Source organism: Eumetopias jubatus, unplaced genomic scaffold, assembly GCF_037043125.1.
Source record: "Eumetopias jubatus isolate StellerSeaLion01/CBP00866 unplaced genomic scaffold, mEumJub1_p1.0 scaffold_7, whole genome shotgun sequence".
Taxonomy (NCBI): Eukaryota; Metazoa; Chordata; class Mammalia; order Carnivora; family Otariidae; genus Eumetopias; species Eumetopias jubatus.
Genome location: NW_028274813.1, coordinates 9578640 through 9602738, shown reverse-complemented (window position 1 = coordinate 9602738; position 24099 = coordinate 9578640). Strand labels below are relative to the sequence as shown.

The 24099-nt window shown below is 50.9% G+C and overlaps 1 protein-coding gene across 2 annotated transcripts in view; it reads right to left on the bottom strand.

Moving 5' to 3' along the window:
• CLMN (calmin) overlaps positions 1 to 24099 on the bottom strand; it is a 106166-nt gene that overhangs the window by 21996 nt on the left and 60071 nt on the right. For both annotated transcript variants that reach the window (XM_088025006.1, XM_088025007.1), the window contains exons 2-4: positions 11671 to 11732; positions 6539 to 6634; positions 4261 to 4344 (exon numbers count right to left, since the gene is read on the bottom strand). In XM_088025006.1, coding sequence (XP_087881132.1) covers positions 4261 to 4344; positions 6539 to 6634; positions 11671 to 11732 — 242 coding nt within the window. The remainder of the gene's footprint in view (positions 1 to 4260; positions 4345 to 6538; positions 6635 to 11670; positions 11733 to 24099) is intronic.

Here is a 24099-nt window from a genome sequence, read left to right as displayed (position 1 = left end):
CAAACACAGAGCACCAACAAATCAGCAATCATGGACCACCAATGGATAAGATAGTTATCCACTGCTAAGTAGAAATAGCATGTTGCGGGGGCACCTGGGTGGCTCAGTCAGTTGAGCTACAACTCTTCATTTCAGCTCAGGTCATGATCTCAGGGTCATGCGATCAAGCCCCGTGTCAGGCTCCTCACTGGGTGTGGAGTCTGCTCAAGATTCTCTCTTCCTCTGCCCCCTCATCCCCTCCCTGCCCCTCTCTCTCTCTGGGAAAAAAAAGAAAGCAAGAAAGAGTGTGTTGGAATAAGGCTTATACCCCGAGTGACTGCATCATTACCAAACATCCTGGTTAAAATGCATCTATTATAGAAACCCTTAGGGGAACTAACCTATGTATTTCACTATGTTCTGACGGCAGGGTGATGCTTTTGGTGAATCCCTAAGGCAGGTTTTCAAAGTGTGTTCCCTGGGCCAGGGACAACAACATCACCTGCAATTTGGTTAGAATGCAAATTCTCTCCTCGTCCTCCTGAATCAGGAAGTCCGAGAACAGGGCCCAGACACCTGCACTTGAACCAGCGCTCCAGGCGATTCTGATGCACACTCAGGTTTGAGGACATCACTTTAACCTGCGAACAGAATCTGAGTGCATAGATCAGGCATCTGCACACTTCTTCTGTAAAGGGTAGGAGATAACCGCAAGTGTTTGCAGGCCACACCGGCCTCTGACAAATTTGCTTCTTCTTTCTTCCCAACTCCTCTACAAAAGTAAAAACCATTCTTTGGCGGCAGAGAGGAGAAATAAAGTCAGTCAAGGTCTCCTGCAAAATTCTGCCAGGGGACGCTGGAAAGCAAGCACGAGGAGAGCATTCTCGCACAAACACTCCTTTCTCCCCTTTCCCCGGGGCCTTTTACAACTGTTCACCCGGGTCTCAGATCCTATCAGCGGGTCAGGGGTTTCTGACTACCGCAGGCGGTAGGGCCGGGCTTTCCTAAAGGGGGAGAGAACCCCGAGGTCCACGGCTCAGGTCTGTCTCGCAAAGAGTACATAACTCAAGCAGCACGAGCTCATCACAGGCAGGCTGGAGCCAGGAAGGAAGCTGTCAATGTGAATAAAATGGCTGATCAAACTCAGGTCCGGTATTCCCTGCAAGCTCGTCAGAGGCGGCCCCATCCCACGGGATGAGTCGCCGGCTACACGTGGCCTGCTGTCTCCTGACCCCTCTGCTTTGACAGCCCCCTCCATGTGGAGGCTCCCTGCACTCACCCCTGTGCAGGGGATCAAAGCGGTCTACGGGCCTGTCTCGGCCTTCACTCCCACCTCGAGGAAGCCAAGCTCGGCCCTCTGAGCTGAGCTTTCTGGGAAACCCTCCCAAGCCAGAAAATGCCAGAGCAGCCTTGTCAGGAGACACTGAGTAGGCTGGTGAACCAGCCCCGGAGGGCGACAGAGGTCAGGCCTTCCTGCCTTAGCTGTGGGCTTGCCCGGGGCCTACTTGCGGGGCCGGCCACCCCGGATGCCCCCTGCCGGCCACCAAGGGATCATGGCTCCCCAGGATGCCCCTGGTGCCCTGGTGCGACCCGCGGCTTGCCGGCCACATGAGGCCTCTTCCACTGGACTCTAAGCTCCCTGAAGGCGCAGATGTGCTTCTCATGCAGCTGTGTGTCCCAACGCTGAGCACAACCCCAGGCCCCCAGAAGACACTTGCTCAATGAGCCCCGAAGGGCCGCTGGGGGCAGACCCACCATTTCCGTTGCCTATATTCCAGGCCCATCAACATGGGCAGCTGACAGAGTAGGAACGTGCTTAGGGGTCGACCAGCAGAAAGGAAGAGCAATGAATCTCCCAGGCAGTCATTCCAAGGCTCTAAGTTATCACAAAAACCACGCCCCTTTGGGAATGGGGGAGACACTGCTCAGAAGAGCCATGCCCAGTGCTGCCTTCTAGGAGCTGAGGTGCAGGGGGGCAGGGTGCCCTCACCCAGGGCCAGCACTTGGCTAGCCTCCACCGGGCCAGGCACACTCAATCCTCAACAAGGTTCTGGGGTTTTATCACTTTCATTTTACAGATGTGAGAACCGAGGATTGGAGAGTCTGCCTAATTTTCCCGGGTTGGAAGCCCGCCAGGTGTGCCCTAGGACCCGTGCTCTGAGCCACCCCATGAGCACGAACACCAAGGTGAGGCCAACGCCACAGACAGGCCAGCCATTTCCATGAAAATGTGATGTGCTTTAAAAAAAAAAACAGCTCGGGGCAACCTGGGAGGCTCAGTTGGTTGAGCGTCTGACTCTTGACTTCGGCTCAGGTGATGATCTCAGGGTCGTGAGATCGAGCCCCGCATCAGGCTCTGTCCTCAGTGGGGAGTCTGCCTGCGTTTCTCTCTCTCTCCCTCTGCCCTTCCCCGGAACTCATGTGCACTCTTTCTCTCTCTTTTTCTCTCTAAAATAAGTAAATAAGTCTTAAAAAAAATAAAACAGCTTTATTGAGATATAACTCACATTCCATTCCATTCACCCATTTAAGGTATATCAGTCAATGGTTTTTGGCATATTGATGGATGTACACGCCTGTCACCACAATTTTAGAACATTTTTGTCACCTCAAAAAGAGAACCCATACCCCTTAACTATCACCCCCCTGCTACAACCTTAAGCAGCCATGAATCTATTTTCTGTCTTTTTTCTTTTTTTTAAGATTTTATTTATTTGAGAGAGAGAGAGAGAGAGAGCACAAGCGGGGGGGGGGGGGCGGCAGACAGACAGAGACAGAGGTAGAAGCAGCCTCCTCGATGAGCAGGCAGCCAGATGCCATGTGGGGCTCGATCCCAGGACCCCGGGATCATGACCTGAGCCGAAGGCAGACGCTTAACGACTGAGCCACCCAGGCGCCTCTATTTTCTGTCTTGAAAGATTTCCCAGTGTTGGACTTTTCATAGGAATGGAATCAAAGAGTAATGTCCTTTGTGTCTGACTTCCTTCACATGGCATAATGTTTTCAAGATTCAACCATGCTGTACTTCATTCTTTTTCAGGGGTGAATAATATTCCATGGTGTGGACAGACCCCATTTTGTTCATCCACTCATCTGCTGATGGATACTTGGGTTGCCTCTGCCTTTTTTTTTTTTAATATTTTATTTATTTATTAGAGAGAGAGAGCGAGAGAGAGAACAGGGGGGTGGAAGGGGCAGGGGGAAAGAATTCCAAGCAGACTCCACACTGAGCATGGAACCTGACTCGGGCCTCGATCCCAAGACCCTGAGCTGAAATCAAAAGTTGGCCGCTTAACCGACTGAGCCCCCCAGGCGCCCCGAGTTGCCTCCACCGTTTGGCTGTTGTGAATGATGCTGGTGTAAAGTGTACTGTGCTTTTTGGCTGCCACCATCTGAACTCCCTCCTGTATCTGGGGCTTTCCCCACAGTATGGGAGGCGGAGCCCACCTCCTTCAAAAGCCGAAAGTGCTTTCCCTCCCCCATGGCAGCAGGGATGTGGGCGGGATCCAGGCATGGCGGCCCAGGCCTTTGAACCTGAATGTGGGACCTTAAGAGTTCATTCCAGGGGCTGTGGTGGGGGCAGGAATGTCCTCTCACTCACAGGCAGGGGGTCATGTGCACAAGGGTCCTTACACTGTGGGGAGGCAGGCTCTACAATGGTCCTGGCACCTCGCATCCCTGGACTGCCTGACTCCTCAGTCTAGCGAGGCATTCTGTGTGCTACTCGGCATCCCTTCAACAAATTCCTTTTCCGCTTACAGCAGCCAAGGTCAGCTTCCATTGCTTACCATTAAGAACCCCACGCTTGAAGTTTTATTGCACGTGCAGACACATCGGGCAAGCTGCGGGCTTTCTATCCAGGTTAACTGATGAAGCTTTAATGGAAGAGGAGCTCTGGAAATTTCATCCCTCCAGGACTGTCCCTCCCCTCTTTTGAAGGACATGAAGCAGAGCTCAAAACACAGAAAAAGCTAACTTCAATCTAGAAAGTTCCTTGCTAAGAGAAAGTGTCCCACTGTGGCACGTTCGGGGCACCATTCAAAGGGGTAAAGAAGGAAATGTGAAATGCTAAGGGCCGGAGAACCAGCCTGTTGGTCTGCCCTTCCCACGGCCAGGTATCCGGCAGAGATGGCATCGGATGGACAGGGCGCGGCAGGCAGGGAGGCAGGGACCACATCTCCAGCTGAAGGATGACCGGAGGGAGTCCCGTTACGTGACTGGCACTCGTCCTTCTCGTCACAAGAAAAGCTTGTGTTAACAAGATGTGTTTCAAATACTTACGTTGCTATCTTCCAAAAACTTAAGTGCTTTCGCTATGTTGTTCAACCGGAAAATACGATGGGATGAGGATTTGTACTCGTGCAACTGTAACACAGAACAGAGCAAACAAGAAGTGAATCCAACATAGGCGCTCCAGGCGCAGGGGTGCTGTGGGGTGGGCCTTTGTCTTTACCTCTTTCTCATTAATCCCAAGAGAAAGTTAGGGGCTCGCAGCTGAAACCCACTCCTTATTTATGGTCCTTGGGACTTAACTCACTTGAGTTGGTGAATCGGGGGACCCAGACAGGTTAAACAGGGGACAGATTTGTCAAACTGTTCTCTCTGACCCGGCTCCTGGGTTTGATATTCCTTCCCCTCCTGAGACCTCCAGGGACGCGTTCTCCTCGCCACGCTGACGGTTTTGACAGGCAGGGAGCATCAGCTGGGGCATCCCCGCAGCTGCTAAATCATCCGGCAAGTCCCTCCTGCCAAGAGCAGATGTTTCTGTTTTCTGCCAGGATCTTTGTGGACAGCTGCCCCAGGTTGGAGAGAGAAGCAGACAGACAGACAGGCAGGGAGAGAGAGACTGAGACAGAGAGAGAGATGGAGACAGAGAGAGAGATGGAGACAGAGAGAGAGAAAAGAGAAAGATGGAGAGAGAGAGAGAGACAAGAGACAGAGAGAGAGAGAGAGAGAGAGAGAGATGGAGACAGCCAGAGAGCGAGAGAGAGAGACGTTTTTTACCACAGTGGGTCCGCCATTTGTGAGAATTCGTTATGAGACTCTGCACAGCCCCCCTGGAGCAGTGAACAGGAATCTCCCATTTTACTTTTGGGAGATGAAGATGGGAACGGTTAAGGGGTGTGACGAGATTCCAGCTACATTAGATCTGAAAGCAGGATGGGCTCTTGACTTTAAACCTAAAATTAAAAATAGATCTCGAGAGGTCCACAATGGTCAAGCTATGGGCTGGCAGAGTTGTGACCCATGGCAGCACCTTCGCCTGAGCCGCAATGGGGCATGGAGGCCACATCAAACACTAGACTCTAGAGTGTGGTTTCTCAACATCAACACCACTGGCATTTTGGCCAGGTCACTGTGCCCCCTCAGTGGACATCTGGCAACGTCAAGTGACATTTTTGGCTGTCAAACCTGGGGGTGCTACTGGCATCCAGTGGGTAGAGACCAAGGCTGCTGTTACATACCCTGCAATGCCCAGGACAGTCCCCACGACAAAGAACTATTGGACCCAAAATGTCAGCAGTGTTGGGGTTGAGAAGCCCTGCTCTGGGAAGGGGAGAGAGACGACCAACCTGCGCACAGCAGACACACACAACATGGAGACGTAGGGGGAGATCCCAAGTAGAATGAGCCTCCAGCTCAGCTAGTGCAGCTCAGTGTGGTCATCCCTTACACGTGGTTTCACTTTCTGTGACTGCAGTCAACTGAGGTCCAGAAGCAGACGACCCTCCTTCTGACATGTGGTCAGAGGGTCCCAGCGGCCTCAGGCTACATCACGTGCCAACACCCCTCCCCTCACTTCCTCTCACCATGTGGACTTGATATCATGTCACATCATCACAAGAAGAGGGGTGAGGCCAGGACAGTAAGGCATTTTGAGAGAGGGAGAGTCCACATTTACATAATTATTTTTAATTTAATTTTTTCACATTCGCAAAATTTTTATGACCATATACAGTAATATAACTGTTCTATTTTATTATTAGTTATCCTTGTTAATCTCTTACTGCACCTGATTTCTAAATTAAACTTCATCACGGGGACGTGTGTATAGAAAAAAAACATAGCACAGACACAGTTCAGTACTGTCCGCAGTTTCAGGCATCTGCTGGGGGTCTTGGCACGTATCCTCTGCAGATAAGGGGGAATGACTAGACTTATGAAAAGGTTCTAGAAGCCAGCAGTTGTAGTTTTAGCCTCAGGTGGATAATGGAATCTGGTTGGCAAGCTGCCTTTCTCCTCAATCTTCCTGATTCTTGGCTATTGTTCTAGTTGATACAACGGCTGGAGAGCTAAAGTTTCATGATCTCGTTTCAATCTTTAACAGACTCCCGGAAAACACTGAGCATGAAGTTATTTACTTACTAAAGTATATTTACTTTAAAAAAAAAAAGGATACTGCTTAGTTATACATGATTATGTCACCCTTCTAAGTTTCTCGTCACAAGATCACGCGTGGCCCGATATGGGTACATACGTGTAGGTGTGTACTGAAAAGAAACCAGCAGTGGTTTCCTTTGCATCTTATGTCTCCCTGCCCCTTCTGTGACATACGTACCAGATTTCGCCCAGACAGGACTTCTAACAAAGCCATTAGGATTTTGCCATCTTGTATATCAATGAATAAATCTTTAACTTCTAGAGGTGGGTTGCACTGTGGAAGAAGGGGAAGAAAGAAGCTGATTAGTGGCCTGTGTAGTCCACCAAACTGTGCCCGAGCTGCAGGTCTCCCCCAGGAGGAGACTTGCATACATCCAGGTCTGTCTACAGGCAGCCCCTGGCAGGGGCGGGGGGGGGGGCACGGGGGGGCGGGGGGGGAACGCCCAGGCAGAAAGTATGCTGATGAGCCATGGAGGAGACTCGGCACCAAAGGGCCAATCACACTCCAGGGTCCTGGAGATCCCTGGGACCCTGAGATCTGAGACCCCCCCCCAAATTACATTACATCCACACTTCTCCCTAACGGGAGAAAGAAAAGGCACGTCTCAATTACAGCCCTCCACAGAATAAAATGATTCCAGCAGGACTCCCAGGAAATTACCTAGTATAAGCCCTTCCTTTAGATTTGGGGAAACTGAGGCTCAAAGAGGCTAGGCGACAAACCCAGTGTTTGGTCAGATCAGCTCTTTCGTACCATCAGTCCTGTTTCTTCATCAGGACACACTGGCAGCCCACAGGCGCTGTCCAGACCCACGCCACGATGGCATGACCCTGGGTCAGTGACCCTCTGGGCCTCAGTGCTGATGTCAGCAGGGATTCCCTGCCTCCCACACTGCTCCATCTCCATATGTGACCGACCTGACATGCCAGCTGACACTTCATCACTATTCAGTCCAACTCTGGAGGGACCCTTGGCAGAGGGAGCCAGGAAGGTGGCCAGTGTGTGACTCAGTTGTGGCAAGGAGGGGCTGGATGGACAGACTGCTGGCCGAGGGGGAGAATCCCCTCCCCCCACCAAGTTTGTAGGCCCGTTAGGGACTCAAAGGTTGGGAGGCCGATTTATCTATAGATGTTCTATTGTATATTTATATGTTGAGCTACAAAAGTAATCCACGCTCATTATTACAAATCAAGTTAATTTAAATTGTATAAAAAAGTTAATCAGCATTCTGAACGCCACTCCCTCGGTTCCTCCACAAAAGCCAGACTTCTGGATAACCAACGTTATCTCAAGATGCACCTTTTACCTGTTCCACTAAGAATCAAGGGAGTTAGAACTACCCGAGTTCAAATCCAGGCTCTACCCTCAACAGGAACTAGGCCTTGGGCATTTTCCTTAACCTCCCTGGGCCCGAGTGTCCTGGTCTGCAAGGTCTCAGAGCATAGGGGCTAAAATGAGATGAGATCGTTCAGGGAAATTGCCTGGTACTGCACCTGCCTTCCCAGATCAGTGCATCAGTAAACCAGCCCACGAAGTGACTTCTTTCCTGCAGAGTCTTCGGGTACTCTCTGTAGGAAGGCATTTCAGCCAGGGGGTGTATGTCCCATGGCCGTAAGTGGTAAAAAGATGTTCTTCGCCGGTACCTCTGCACAGGGAACGGCCCTGAGTCACTCTCTCTCCTCCCCTTACTGGCTTCTCTTTCTGGGTTTCCTGGGTCAGCTCCAGTGTACCTCAGCACCTGCCTCTCCCTGGGGGAAGAGGCAACTTGGCTCCCATGATCTGGACCGTGAAGGAGGCCTGGGTGGGAAAAGCTGGAGGCTGCCCAGGGTTTCTTCTGTGGGCCTGGATGCAGAGAGATTGACTGTCTAGGTGACCTGTGTCCACCAGGAGTCTGGCTGGACGTGTGGCCTGGAGCTCCCGGGGCTGCCTGGAACCTGTCAGCCAGATGCTCCAGCACATGGATCTCCAGACTGTGTTTCCTGGAATCCTAGACCGGAGCAGAGCAGCTTCAGGGTCCTATGGGGACCCAGGGGTGCTGAGAAGGAGTCTGATCCCCCACAACCCCCTTTGATCAGAGAGGCTCAGCTCTTACTGGCCTTTCTTTTGGGTTTGAGGTAACACTTTGCTGAAGAAAGGTCGCTGTTGACCAAACCAGCTTGATAATAGCTCCTTCAATGCGGGATGATTAGAACTTACTGTGCAGAATCTTAGGGAATGGGCTCCAGACATGTGCACTTGTAATACGCCCTCACCCCAGCACGAATTCTCAGTTTACCTTTTGGTAGTGGGGCTTTTGGCTATTGGAACAGGTGGGCTCTACTTCTGGGTACAATGAATGGGGTGTTCACATAGGAGACAGGATTGGGGGCAAGTGAGGGTGGCAGATGTAAACCAGCCAGAGACTCAGGGGTCCGAGGAGAGTCTCGGAAACACGGAGGAGCTGTGGTCGGGGCACCCTTTCCCTCGGGGAAGGCCTCCTTCCCGTGAAAGCTTTGGAGGGTCCGTGTGTTCTTTTTTTATGAAGGAAGGTGGCATTTCCTTACCCCTTATACGAGACCCCTGACCCCCTGTTAGTCCAAATACAGGCCAATTCCTCCCACAGGTGCACAGAAAAGGGATCTGCTTCTAGGGCAACAGCGCCTTTGAACCAAAAGGCAAATTATTTTCTTTGCAAACCCCCACAGCTCCCTGGGCACATTCCACTCGGAACATGACGGCATCAGGTTACCAAGCCTCTCACGGAGATGTTATTCCTGCTAACTTGAGGCAGAAAAACGTGATGCCCCAACAAAACACCCCCTGATAGATGGACTAACAAAATTCCCAGGTACCAGCCCCGGCCGTGGCCAAGCCTTGCTTGGGCGTTGAACCCGGAGAGTAATTTCCACCGACAGTGTCTGGAAGAGCCTCAGGAGCAGCAAATGGGGCCTTGGCCAGAGTCCACGCGGCGGGACGGCAGCGGGAGACATTGAACCTGCTCCAGTGAAAACACGGCCCGGGCCCCAAATGTTCCACGGGCTTCATGGGATTGGTATGGCCGAGTAAACAGCACCCCCAGGGCTTTCTTCATGATCTAACTCCTTTGGTAAATGAAGGAATTTTTCCAGAAGCCCGAGACTCCGTAAATATCTCTGACAGCCTTCAAATTGTAGTTAAGCCCAAGTCCCTGAGTGGTTCCTGGGTTTCCTTGACATGAAAGGTTGGTCTTGAAAGTCTCCAGGTTGGAAACATGGCTGTTAATTTCACCCTGTTTATTAGGCATCGGTTTCAGGTGCTATCTGATTTATTCTCAGAGCGGGGCGACCCACCTGCCCCAAAGAAGGGACAGGGGCCTTTGCCAAGGAGGCCATCCCTGATCCCACAGGCGCAAACGGGGGCTCCCTGAGGCTGGTGAGTGAGTGCATGGCTGTTTGCTACATTACCCTCTGTCCTTTTCTGTATTTATTTTTCGAAAGAAAGAGAAAGAAAGGAAAGAAAGAAAGAAAGAAAGAAGAAAGAAAGAAAGAAAGAAAGAAAGAAAGAAAGAAAGAAAGAAAGAAAGAGAAAGAAAGAAAGAAAGAAAGAAAGAAAGAAAGAAAGAAAGAGAAAGAAAGAAAGAAAGAAAGAAAAGAAAAAGAAAGAAAGAAAGAAAGAAAAGAAAAGAAAAAGAAAGAAAGAGAAAGAAAGAAAAAGGAAAGAAAGAAAGAAAGAAAGGAAAAAGAAAAGAAAAGAAAGATCTGCCATAGCTACACTCCATCCACCAGGAGGAATTTCCAGCTACCCTGACCCACATCAGGCATTAATTTAGGAGTTCCGTGAACTCAGATTGGGGGAACGGTTTTCCTTTTTTCCAAAAATAACACTTCGCTTTATGAGCCCTGCCGAAAATGCACCAAGAGTCAAAACAACTGGCAAGTGATTTATAACGCTGTATCCTGGGCAGTTTGGGAGCCCTCCTGGGTCCAAGGGACCCCATTGTGCAGGTGTGGAATAGAGGTGTGGGTGGTCAGGGGCTGCTCGGGGAAAAATTACTGGTCCCAAGGCAAATGGCACAAATTAGAATTTTGGTCAAGAGCTGCCCTTCTGAGAAACCACAATTATTTTCCTGGCGATCTCAGAGATTTCCTCTATGACCCTTTCTTCTGGGTTAACGCTATGGGCAGTGAGTAGCTGCTTTTATACCTTCTAGAAGGACAGGAGAGAAGAAAATCCACACACCTAACCTCACTAAAGTGGGAGACTTCAACACTAGCAGCTTTACAAGGAAACGTGTGGTGGGCTGCATCTATTGGGGGGGGGGGACCAAAAAGTGGAATTTAAGAAGAAATGATGGGAGGGAAACGAAGCCTGATGAACCAGCTGACTTCTAAAGAGAAAAATCATCTCTCCTCCCCCTGCCCATCGCCAGGTATAATGTTCCCCGTCTTGGGGGCTAACTGGTGTAAGTGGAGGGCTTGGAAGGCTCAGATTTCCGCTCGCTCCAGACTGGGCTGTTTATCCACTCTGCAACCCATCGCCTCCTCTGCTGCTCATCCTTCTGTCTGCTTCTCAGGAGCCAGGTCAGCCGCTTTCATTTTATGGTGAGTGTGCGTAAGAAGCCTGCAGACAAAAATGCAATTCCAAATTGCCTGGCCCCAGAGTGTCAGAAAGAAAGAAAAGCAGGGAGAAGTTGAATGCCAAGTTGAATACACAGGAGAAGCCACTGGAAGAGCTTCCTTCTTGGTTGCAGGAAAACCCTTTTGGTCTCAAAGCCTCTTCCCTCATTGGTAACAGGAGGGGTAATGAGGGTTGTCATGGGGATTGAAGGAGATGTGTGATGCACCCAAAGGGGCAGGTAATATCCTTGGTCAGTAGCAACCGTTCTGTGATTAACAGGAGAATCTGGCTTTGTTAAAAGGTGTTGAGTTCTTGCATAACTCAGTCCGAATACCTACAAATGGTTCTCACACGGAGAGTCCCCTGCCATCCCCCCAGGACTGGAAGCCCAGCCCTATCCCCCCACCGGTCCCTGTGTCCGAAGAAGCATTTGGAGTGTTCAACAATGAATGTCTTCTAATATTTGCTCATTGATTCCTTTTTAAAGATAGACCCTCTCCTTCCCCAACTGGACTGATCACCGCATGAGGGCAGAAGCCCGTCTCAACATCCGTGTTCCCAACACAGAGCTGGGCAATTGGCAGTGGAATGTACTCAGTAGATGTTTAAACGAATGCATGAAAAAAGTAACAGCCGAAACACTGAGCTACCCCGTCGCCCTCGCCACACTCCTGCATTGCACACTGCCACGGGCGAATTGATCACTTAACAAAAACCCAAGTGCCCCCGCTTACCTTCTCTAGATGTAGATTTACCCATCGCGTAAAGGTCCTCTTCTGCACATTTTCCCTCTCAACTGAAAACAAAGAAATGCTATTAGCTGGGTAAAACGGAATACATGCAAAATGCTGTTCTCCTCTTCCCCAGGGGGATTCCAGGTGGATGGCAGACGGACCCCGGCGGGTCCCCTGTATAAGCGAAGCCCTTTCCAGAACGGGGTCTGCAACGGCTTGCGCGGCACCTAGAATCCATTCTTCCCAGCCCAACCCCACAGCCTCTTAATGACAATAAATAACCATGAATTCAGACACACAGAACAACATGTTCTTTCCGATAGGAAAACGGGGGCACCTGCCCAACATCACACAATAAGTAAGGTTATTCCCATCTTACAGATGAAGAAACGGAGGGACAAACAGCTAATACGCAGCCAAGCTGGGACTTGGGAGCTGGATTCCGTGCATTTCCTGCTGGCTCCTGAGCTCTGCGACGTTAGCTGGCTTGGTGCCCTGGGACCCGGACCACGGGCGGAGGTGCCAGTGCCTGGGTCTATGTGCTCACTGGCTTGTGGCAGCAGCCCCCCACCCCACCCCGAAGCTCAGGCTGCTCCACCCCTCAGGAACCTTCCTTGAAATGCCTCAGCCAGATGACTCCTGAGTTACTAAGTTCTGGATTTCAACATATTGGAAGAACATATCACATATGCTTAAAACCATTCCACATTTCTTCAGCAGTAAGAAAATGGGAGGCAATTTATCTCCGGGGGGAGCCAAGGGGCTATGGTTTTCTATAACGACTATGGTTCTTTTTCCCTCTCAGCCTCATTATTAGGTAGATAGTGGTGGCCATAAATCAAATTTTAATATTATGGCTTTCAATCTTTTTAATTGAAGAGCCGGCAGACAGTAATTATGCACTTAACTGCTTTTTTCTCATTTTCCTCCTTTTCTGTAAGGAAAGGTCACTTAGTAAGGAGGTGTAGGAATTAAAGATCTAGTTCCAGTAAATTGTGTTTTGTGGGTAGAAGAGGAGGAAAGGAAAAGAAGTTGACAGAAATGTGGGAGGAGGGAGAGGGGCATTTGCTGAGGGCCATGTGCTCCAGAGACTCGGAGCTTTCCAGAAGACTGGAGAGTGCCCTGCCGCCAGCCCCACTTGGGACCTTTCTGCTGCAGTGTTTGCCATAGTATGGGTGTCCCATAGCTCAGCGGCCACCCCTCTGCGGATGGCACTTGGCAGTTTCTGGTGTTTCATGGTCACGAGCAGTACGGCAGTGCACATCCTTGTGTAAGTGCCCTGCTAAGTGGTTCTTTGTGCACAAGCCTATGAATATATGTCTTATGCCTGACAACTGAAAGTGGAACTGCAGGGTCTTAGTGGTAGGCACATTTAAAATTTTAATAGCTACTTCCAAATTGCCATCCCAAAAGGCTGCCCCGGTTTATACTTTCACCCCCACCTGTCTTTAAACAAGTTTATGGGATTGTAAAGTATTCACACACACATTCAAACACTCAGGCTGGTTTCTCCATATGGCTTCAGAGGGAGCGAAGTACGTCCCCTGAAACAGAAGTGCATTCAGTGAAAGCCTGAGAGAACCTGGTTTAGACTGTTGGTTTAACTATGCGCGCGGAAGGGTACAAAAGAGGAAGTGGGTGTCTGTTAGTCTATATATGCCTCATGTATCCATCCAGCCACCCATCTGTCTGTCCATCCACCCAACCATGTATCCATCCATCCACGCATTCATCCATGCACCCACGCGTCCTGCTACCTATGCATGCATGCATCCATCCATTCTTCCTTCCATCCAACCATGCATGCATCCATCAATCCTTGCATTCATCCATCCACCCAACCATGTATCCATCCAACCTTCTATCCTTCCATCCATGCATCTATCCATCCTTCCATCCATCCATGCAGCCTTCCGCCTATGCACCCATCCATCCATCCATCCATGCAGCCTTCCTTCCTTCCATCCAGCCATGCATGCATCTATCCATCCACCATGTATCCATCCATCCATCCATCCATTTCCATCCTCCCAGCTGGTATTTAGTCAGTGATCATTACACGCCAGCAACTATGCCCAACCCTATGGGCAAAATCAGAGATAAATAACACATTCATGGTGGGATGCCTCGGCGGCTCAGAAGGCTAAGTGTCTGCCTTCGGCTCAGGTCATGATCCCAGGGTCCTGGGATCAAGTCCTGCATCGGGCTCCTTGCTTGGCAGGGAGCCTGCTTCTCCCTCTGCCTGCCGCTCCCCCTGCTTGTGCTTGCTCCTCCCCCCTCTCTGACAAATAAATAAATGAAATCTTAAAAAAAAAACCACATTCATGGAATCTGCACTCCAAGAACTCACAGCCAAGCAGGAGAGAAGACATGGATGCTACAAGGCACATATGCATGGCAAAATAAATTACAAATTTCCAGGGCTGATGGGGATGAGAGGAGGTAATTTCAGACCCCAGGGGTGTAGAAGTAGAAGGCTACCCCAGGGGGGTAGAAGTAGAAGGCAGAAGTCTTCATTTCCCTTCCAGCCACGGCCTGTGGGTGAATCTAAGCACAGATTAGCTTTGACAGCAAAGCTGACCCATGGGAGGGCACCGTGATGACTGAAGACACCAGGGGACCACGAGACTAAATCACAAATAACGGATGAGTCCCAAACTGAAATAGGGTATGGAGACCATAATTTCTGGACCTGAAACTGGGACACATCACTCAATACACAGGAGAGAGAGAAAGAGAGACTGTGAGAATTTAGCCTGCCCCAGAATATCCACCTGAGAGCCACATACCACTAGCTTTACCACCTTGGGCAAGTTCATGACTGCCAACACACCCTTGCCTCAGTCTCCTCTGTACAGAAGGGAGGATAACTGTGCCTCCCTCAGAGGCATGTGGTGAAGGTTCAAAGGTATCACCCCACGAGGCTTCCCCGAACGCTGCTCAGGGAAGACCACCTTCCCTAGCCTCACGGTCACACAGCGCGCCCTGGGCCTGCAGTATTCTGTCTGCTGTCTCGGCACAAAGGTCTGACATTCTTTCATGACCTTCACCATTTCGAAATACCCACCCCCACCCTGCAGGCTCTTTCTACTTCTGGCCTGCCAAGACTCCATAAACTTTATATAGTTTCCATAAATCCAGTGGCCCCTTTTTTCCTCTGCACCTATCACATTGTAAAGGTGTAGGGAGCTATTTCTCTGGAAGGGTCTGGCCTTTTCACGGAGTGTCTGTGGGGCCCGGACTGGGTGTGCTGGGCAACAGCAGAGCAATAACAGTGTTGTAAAAGCACCATCCAAGTGCGGGGCGGGGTGGAGGTTGGGGAGCTCGCCAAGCCTGGGACCCACTGGATGCAGGCAGAAAGGGAGGCCCAAGCTTTTGGCACAAAGCCATCATCCTGAATCCCCCTGCGTGACTCTGGCCAAGAAGAGGGGCACCTGGGTGGCTCAGTTGGTTAAGTGTCCAACTCTTGATTTCGGCTCAGGTCATAATTTCGGGGTTATGAGATTGAGCAGAGCCTGCTTGCGATTCTCTCTCTCCCTCGGCCCCCCACCCACTCACGTGCACGCATGAGCAGTCTCTCTCTCTCTCTCTCTCTCTCTCAAAAAAAAAAAAAAAAAAAAGAATAGGCAATTTCAAAATGTGACCTTCCTCCCTTCTCAGGCCACCGGTGGCCAGCTAAGGAGTCGGGAGCCACAGAGAGAGGGACGCTGGCTTGAGAGTTAAAATAGACTGATTTACACGATGGCCTTCTTTCCCTATGGCCACACTTCCCTTAAACCTACTTCCTCTATAACATTTCCTCTATTATATTTCTGCTCTTCCCCACCCAGGACAAAGCCCTGATGGCTTATCTGTCTATAAATATGTGCTCATAATAAAAAAAATAAAATACAGGAAAGCACAGAAAAATAGATCTAAAATCTGTTAAAATCTCATTACACCCAGAGATCACCACTATTGATAATTTGCTGATTGTCCTTCTAGAGCTCTCCATGCATGCACACTCACACTCACACTCACACACACACACACACACACACACACACACAGCTGAAGCACGAAGACACTCATGTACACAACTTTAATGCGATCAGCAAATGCCTCGGTGTTTCTCCAAAGTATGGCCCACAGTTCACTCACACCAAGAGCTTCCAGGGTGACAGTTAACATGCTAATTCCTGGACCCCATCCAGGACCTACAGACTCACTCTTTCTGGGGCCAAGGCCTGGGAACTTGCATTTAATCAGCCTGCTGGGTGACAATGCGGCACACTTTGAGAACCTGGGTCTAACTGGGGAGAAACAACTGGCACAATCTCTTGGTTATGTTCAGGCAGCATGTGGGGTGCACCGGGCCTGTCACCTGGCATGGAAGGAACAGGCCGTCCAGAGCCCGGTACACAGGCTGTACCAGAGACCAAAGATGGGGACGCAGGTACGGTTCCCGGCTTGCCTACTGCCAACCGGCAAGAAAAATGGCATTTCTCGTTCCTTCGTCGTCCAAAGGGCTCTTCCTGAGAGTGGCTTTAGTCACTGATTTCGTACATCTCTCTGACTCCCCGAGAGATGAACCAGAATTTACTAGAAGGACCGCAGACCAGAATTCCCGCAGGGGGCCTTCATTCTGCAATGTCCATTCAGATGGTCAGCTGGGAGCGTTTCTTTCCAGCTTCCGAGGCATTGCCTGGTCCGAGGTGGAAGGCAGATGGGCAGGCTGAGGCCTCGTTGCTCTCCTCCTCGGCTGGGCTGCTGGTCTCCCAGCTCCAACCCCACCTCCAGGAAGTCCTCCAGCTTTCTGGCGGCCTTGGGCCCACTCCCCACGCTGGGCAGGCCTGCACGGGCTGGAGTCCCCTCCAGGCCTGGCTCCCAGCCAGCAGTGCTCAAGCAGGGGTGCCTCTGCCCCCACGGGACACCTGGCAGCATCTGGGGAGTTCTGATCGCCACGGAACGGAGGGTTCGACTGGCATCTACAGCTTGAGGCCGGGGACACGGCTCCACACCCTAGCGTGCACAGGACGGCCCCCACCAGAGAACAGATTTATCCGGTTTGGAATGTCAGCAGCGTCCAGGGTGAGAAGCCCTGGTGGGGACCCTACGGGACCACCCAGGCGGCCCCCATCTCAGCCTTCCTGCCACAGAATACAGAGAAGAGCTCCAGCAAACGAGAGGTCGGCCACTATCTTCCCTGAGGGCCTCTGTTTACCCATCTGTACAATGGGGATCATAGCACCCACGTCACGGGGTTGTGAGGGTCAGAGGCAGTCGGGCTGGCCTTCGCCATCGCAGAAGGGCTTCCCCACGGCACGGGGAGTGGGTGATGCACGGCAGTTACTCTTCAGGTCATCAGGCAGCTGGGGAGAGGGCGCAGGAGGGGGCAGAGCGGGGGCAGGGGCGGTGACGATGGGCCTTCCGTGGGGCAAAGCACCCAAAGAGCTCAGCGCCGAGCAGGGCAGGCGGCACTGTGGAAACACGGCTCTATCACCATTCCTGCTCGCCTCCGACCGGCTACCGAACGTTTCCAGGCTAGCGGTGGCCCTTCCGGTAAAACAGAGACGGTGGTGCCTGTGCGTGCAGGGGTGACGCAGCTCAGGAGCTGGACCCACTAGTCCTCACCGTTCGCGGCCCTTCATGGGCACACATGTGGCCCTGCGCCTTTTAGTCCTTTAGCGAGTCCTCTCGGACACAAGCTCCTTTTTACAACTCGACGTGGCAGTCGTGGAGGCTGGCTCCTTTGGGTCGGGTCAGCGTTTGGGAGGGGACAGCAGTGGCAGCAGGGCAGGAGGGGGTCACATACCCAGGACTGGGACAGCGACGTCAGCTGGGGCAGGGGCATTGCCACCCTGGCTACGGCTGGTGGACTCTGCCTGTCCCCAGGGGGAGAGTCACCCACCCCTCTCTGTCCAGGAGGGAGGGTAGGGCAGGCAGGGTGGTGGAGGGGGGGGGCTCACACTTTTCCACAGCTACTTCTGTTTTGTGCAGAGGCAAGCTCCTGGCACGCACCTGCTCCCATCCACCAGGCACCAGACAGAGGGCCATCTCAGCTCCAGGGGACAGTCGCAGCCCCCACTGGTGACAATCTCTAGGGCTTCCTCTGATAATAACCTGGTCCAGAAAGCCTTTGCCCTTCCTTTTACCAGCAGCCTCCTGAGCGGCTTACGTACACTCTCCCGTTCCTGCCAAATCTTTTTCTCCACGGCTCAGACCCACTCTCATCTGAAGTGTCCTCCTCGGCTCACGTCGGCCGCGCTACCCTCCTCCGGCGGCTCGGGCTGGCCCCAGGGATCTTTAAACAGAGATGGAGAGACAGCTCCCTCGCTCTGGTCTCCCGGTGGACTGGCAGCAGCCCACGCAAGGGCACCTCCTGCCCCCCCAGACAGCACCCAGAGAAGCCAGCGCCCGGGCAGCCCCCGCCTGCCCCTCCAGTCCTGCCGCTGTTGGACCCCCGGGAGTCCTCGGCCACCCCGTCTGGCCGTGGTTTTGCTCCTTTCCCATCTTTCAACACCTCCTAGAAACACAAGCTCATTACATGGCCCCATGCTGGTTCACTTGAGAAATAAAACTCAGAAACAAATTAAACGGCAATTTCTTTTTAAACAGGAGAGGGGCCAGGCTTCAGGAATCCCAGGCCAGCACTCCTTGGTTCCGACTCCTGGGGGCCACTTCCCTCCACCGGCTCTGGTGGTATTAAAGGCAAGGCCTCCATGTGGTTTACACCCGCAGTGATTTTGCATTTAATTTCCTTTGTTTTTCCTCCCTGAATGTTTGCTCTGACCTGAGTCCCTTTTATCAAGACTTTGGTAATAAAATGCAAAACCCTCCTTGGGACCACAGGCCAAGCAGCACGCAACTTACTTCGCCTAAGTGTGCGGAGAAGTGGCAGGCCAGAGCTGGCCGAGCTCGGTCACCCTCTCTCTGGCTCGCGCCTGCTCTCCTTTGTCCCTCGTGCAGGCCGGGGATGCGCCCAGCGCCATCGTGGACAGAGACTATGGGTGACCTGCTCGAGGTGGCAGGAACCAGTGGTCTCCCCAGTATGCGCCCATAGAGATGCAAATAAAACTGCCAAGCTCATTCTAACTGGGGACTCAAATCCAATTCTCTCACAGGTCCCAGAGGCCACCAATTAACATACCACGGCCTGCCCCGCCGTGCCCCTGCTTCTCAGCTGCTCCAAAACACATAACCCAGGGCTCCAAAGAGCTAGTCCCAATTACACACCAAATTAAGTTTTAAACTATATATATATTTAGGCTGGTGCCTGTAACAGAAATAAAAAATAAACCCGCTCTAGTTTTTTCTGTGAGTGATTCTGTCTAACCTCAACGCTAAACCTCAGTTCACTTTTATGATGACAGATGACGCCAGCCAGCCATAAAAACCCAAGCTTAGGAAAAGGGATTTTTTTCACATCCACCCAGATGGGCAGACCAGGGTGACATGACCAATCCAGGCGGACTGCCCTGACGTGTCCGGCTGAAAGCGAGATGGGGATTTAAGTGGCCCCACACAGATCATTCACATCCCCATCCAGACAGCAGACAGTACCGACTACACTCAGCTGTGGATAAGATGTGGGCCCTGTCCTGATAGGTTCTACAAGGACGGATGGAGAGAGAGAAGGAGGGAAGGAAGAAAGAAAAAAGGAAGGAAAGGTAGAAAAATATTCTCTTCACACAGCATGAACCCCTAACGCTGAGATCCTTGGGGGACTGAACTCTCCACAAATTTTGGTGATTTTTTTTTACACGAGTGCTTTCATGAAAGTATTCTGTCTTCTGAGTACTGAGTAACGTCTAAAGCAGTGTTTTCTGAACCACATTCTGTAGACTACTAGTTCTCAAAGGCCTCTCCAAAGAGGAGTCCAAGAAGTCTGGGAAATAGCAGTATATTAAAGGTTCTGATAAGTCCTGCAATAAAAAAAAAAAAAAAAAAAACTTTCTTTGACTAAACCAAGCTCCTTTGAAGCCAGACCCCTCTTCTGTGTAAAACTGATCACAACTTCCTTGTAGGAGCCTGTTTTGCAAACACGGAGAGATGTTCATTAACGACAGATGTCTCCACTGGGTCCTCACAGCCAGTGAACTGGGGAGCCACACTTCCTGTGACAGAGACTACCATGTGTTTGCCAAGCCCTGTATCCTTTTCATCTTGGGCACACAGCCAAACTATACTTCCCAGCTCCCCTTGCAGGTGGCAGGGGCCTCATAACTGACACCTGGCCGGTAGCATGTAGGTGGGTCCAAGGTATGGACCCACTTTCAGACAAGGCCCGCACAATCCACCGTACTTTGTGGCCACTACACAGGGACCATTCCAAGGACACAGAGGATGACAGAGCCACAGGGGGTAAGGAGCCCGGACTCCCGAGTCTCCCCTTGGACAAGGATCACCGGGCGGCGCAGCCTGATGAGGAATAGCACTGTCGGACCACTGAGTGAGTCAGAAACGCGTCGTCCCTGAGTTAGGCCACAGGCATCTTGGGCTTGTTGCTGGGGCACTGCCTCTGCCCTAGCTAACACCTGTCGTGAGTGCGAACCAGGCTCCCCAGGAAGGAAGGGAGGAAGCCAACATTAACTAAGTCTGTTCCCAGCACAGTGAGAATCACCTGACACCCGCCATTCATTTGTCCCAGCCACCCCTCCCCTCGGTGAGCGACAGTACTTCCTGCGTCGAAAAGGACACCGAGTCTCGGAGACTTGGCAGTAGAACTGGGAGAAGACTCTACCGTGGTTGCTATAAGCCAAGACTCTCCCCGCGGCACGGCGCTGGGCTGGTCGAACCCCTTCAAAATTAACACTTTACCGAAGAACCTTCATGAAGAACCTGTTTCATGCCCAGGTTAGCTCAACTGTGGAATAACAGCTGACCTGGTATTTTATCCCAAAACAGATCTTAACAGGCCTAATAAGAATTAACTCGACCGCTTGGGTTCAGCTATTTTTTTTTTTTAAGGAGATTAAAAACATTCCACTGCATACAAATGACCTTGATTTGCATTTTTAAGCACATCTGTCTTTCATAAACCCCGCACCTGCCCTCCACATACCAATGTTTTCAAGTACAAAGCCCAATCAGCTGCGGGAATCGGGAATCTCGAGTATTAGGGCGACCCAACTGTCCCGGTTCACCCAGGACCAAGGAGGAACTCCAGGACTCGGGACGTTCAGTGCTAAAACTGGGAAAGTTTCCGGCACACTGGGATGAGTTGGTCATCCTGGCTGGTAGACACGGTGCTGCGGCCAGGGACAGCGGCCAGGAGGGTGGAAGGCACTGGGGTCCCCCCGTGGGTGACACAGACAGCGAGAAGCAAGGTGGTTAATGCTTGCTTCAAATGCAAGGGATAAAGCAAACTGTGAAACCCCCATTTACCGCTTTTGCCTGCCAAAAAAAAAGTGACACCAGCGTGATTCTAAATTCCTACTCTGAGCAGGAGATGGAGGGCTGGAACCTGTGGTCAGGGGAGGCAGGAAGTGTCAGATTCTCCTTGGGCTGGAGGTGTCACCAACATTTCGCATTAATTAGCAGGAGAGAGGAGAGGCTGCCAGTGTGGGGGTCCAGGGACCGAGCTGCACCAAAGTGACAAATACGAACGCTTCACATGACACTGGTTGCCATTAAAAAATAAATTTTTTAAAACCTAAAAAAAGAAAGAAAGAAATGCTTTGTCTGAAAGCAGACAAAAGTGAGGCCCCCTCACACGGGCCATCCAAACGGACACACTCACACACATCTGTGTGTGCGTGCAGGCGTGCCCCTCACCGTAATGCAGTTCACCTCCAACCCTCTTCAGGCACATTTAGTCCCCAGGGGCACTGGGGGCTTTTATCATTACAAGGTCTCCCTGATGCCACAGACACATGGTTCGGACCGAAGGGCTGCACAGTGACATTGAGGTCAAGGTTGGGTCATTGTCACTGGGTACAAATGCAGAATGGCAAATTCCAGGTCTGTAATCTTAAAAAAAAACAAAAAAACCCCACTGAGACTAGACACGTGATTCTCAACCGTGGCCGCACATGACAGTCACCTGGGGAAGCTCTAAAATATAGGGATGTCTGGGCTCCACTCCAGACTAATTGAATCCAAATCCCTGGGTGCGGGGCCCAGGCATCTGCATTTTCAAAGCTCCCCAGGTGATTCTGACACAGAGCCAGAGCTGAGCGCCACTGCTCTGGGCCAGGAGTTGGCCATTTTTCCTGTCCAGGGCCAGATAGTAAATGTTTTAGACTTCGCAGGCCACATGGTCTCCAGCGACTAGTCAACTCTGCGGTCCTGGTGGGAAAGCAGCCAAGACAGTACGTAAACGGGCATGGCTGTGTTCCAATAAAACTTTATTTATATGAACAGGCCGTGGGCTGCAGTTCGCCAAGCCCTGCTCTAGACTCCACAGGCCCCACCACCTGATTTAAGCAGCCGTCCCAGGTCTAACTGGTGGCCCGACCTCACGGCCCAACTTTTTTAAAAATTCGATTTAGGGCTTCCGGAGGGGGGGGTTTGTTTGCATTCTACTTATTGTCATAGGAAAATAAAATAGCAGTGGTGGGAAACGTGGGGTGGGTGGAGTGGCAGGCATGGGGGAAATAAAAGCAGAAAGACAGGGGTGCCTGGGGGGCTCAGGGGGTTGAGCCGTCCAACTCTTGGTTTCAGCTCAGGTCATGATCTCGCGATCGAGGGATCGAGCCCCGCATTGGTTCCATGCTCAGTAGGGAGTCTGCTTCCGATTCTTCCTCCCTCCGCCCCTCTCCCCCCTCAAATAAATAAAATCTTAAAGAGAAGCAGAAAAGCTGAGTGAGGTTTAGTGCCTGCAGATCAGAGAATGCCTTCTCTCCTCCCGTGACCAAAACCAGTAAGAAAAATAACATTTGGGCAACCAGGCTTTGACATGATTCTTACCTTTGCTTTCCTTGTTCAGCAAACCAGCCTCTTCCAAGACAAGTCGGTCAGAGCACCTACTCCTTCCTCGCCTCACCCCTGCTAAATGTCCCCTTTGTCTGAGGAACCCAAGGAAGCAAGAGGAAAAACCACCCCAAACAATCATCAGTGACTTTTTTTCTCTTTTTCTGTAAAGTTTAAATAGAAACGAGTAAAAAAAAAAATAAAATAAAATAAAGTAGGCTACCTCCTACTTGTAGGCAAAACTTCTTAGTAGATTAAATTTTGTTCAAGGAGAGTAATCTTCCCCATTTTCTGAGCCCCACGAGGAACCCAGATTTACTCTGCTCATCAGACCATTTGGGAATCTGGTGTTTTGGTTGGAGAGGTTCTTAAATAAGATTACTGAGGGTAGCTTCCCATCCAGCACTGGCATTAAGGAAGTCATCCAGGGTCTACTTGAATGCCTCTCAGGACGAGGTGCTCAGCACTTCTCCAAAATCAAGCTCCCATGATCTTTTTTTTTTTTTTAAAGATTTTATTTCTTTGACAGAGAGAGACACAGCGAGAGAGGGAACACAAGCAGGGGGAGTGGGAGAGGGAGAAGCAGACTTCTTGCTGAGCGAGGAGCCCGATGTGGGGCTCGATCCCAGGACCCTGGGATCATGACCTGAGCCAAAGGCAGATGCTTAACGACTGAGCCACCCAGGCGCCCCAAGCTCCTATGATCTTAAAGCTGTCTTTTGGAAAAGGGCTAATCCAGTAGGGGTACAACAGTTAGGGAAGCGAGAGGAAATAAATGGGCCTCAGTTTGACATCAGGAAGGCAGGCCATCAGAGGTGACCAACCTGGAGAGGCCAAACGTTTCCAGTCCTTCAAACCTTAGCATTTTAGAAAGAAACTAAAAACACATCGATACTCTCCAGCAGCTGATTCTGATAGAAAGCCTGGTAAATGGTTTTCAGGCTGCCAAAAAAGCTGATGAGCTGGAAGGTTTTGTTACTGCTCTTGAGAACTATTATCATTCCTCCATCCGGATATGCTATGATGACTCTCCTTGTCACAGATTTCTTCGGGATGAATTTTGTATTTGAAAATGAATCTGTGCATTTATGCAGGAGATGAAAACACAGGAGTCTACCCAAAATAGGGACAGATCCTATCACAAACAGCTTCTTACACAAAGGTGCAGGGGTTCTGCAAATATTCACGTTTTCCTCATTGGGGGCAACAAAAATCTCATAGCCAGATGAATTTCCTTTATTGCTCTGTTGCCGAGAAATTCTTTATGAAACCTGATGTCTGAGTTTCACAGATGAATGGGACCATGGCCCATCTAATCTGGATACTCACTTTCACCCAATTTTTACAAAGATATTACTTGATATAGACTCTTTTGTTGATCTTCTTTTTAACTCTGTTTTATGGATCAGGTAAGCCACCTTAAATGTTTTGGTTCAAGAAAGGAGGGTATCCTCAGTGAATGCACGAACACATGAATGAGTAACTCCATTAGTAGAAAGTGTCTTGTACGTCACTGTTGCCCCTGGTACGTGAGTG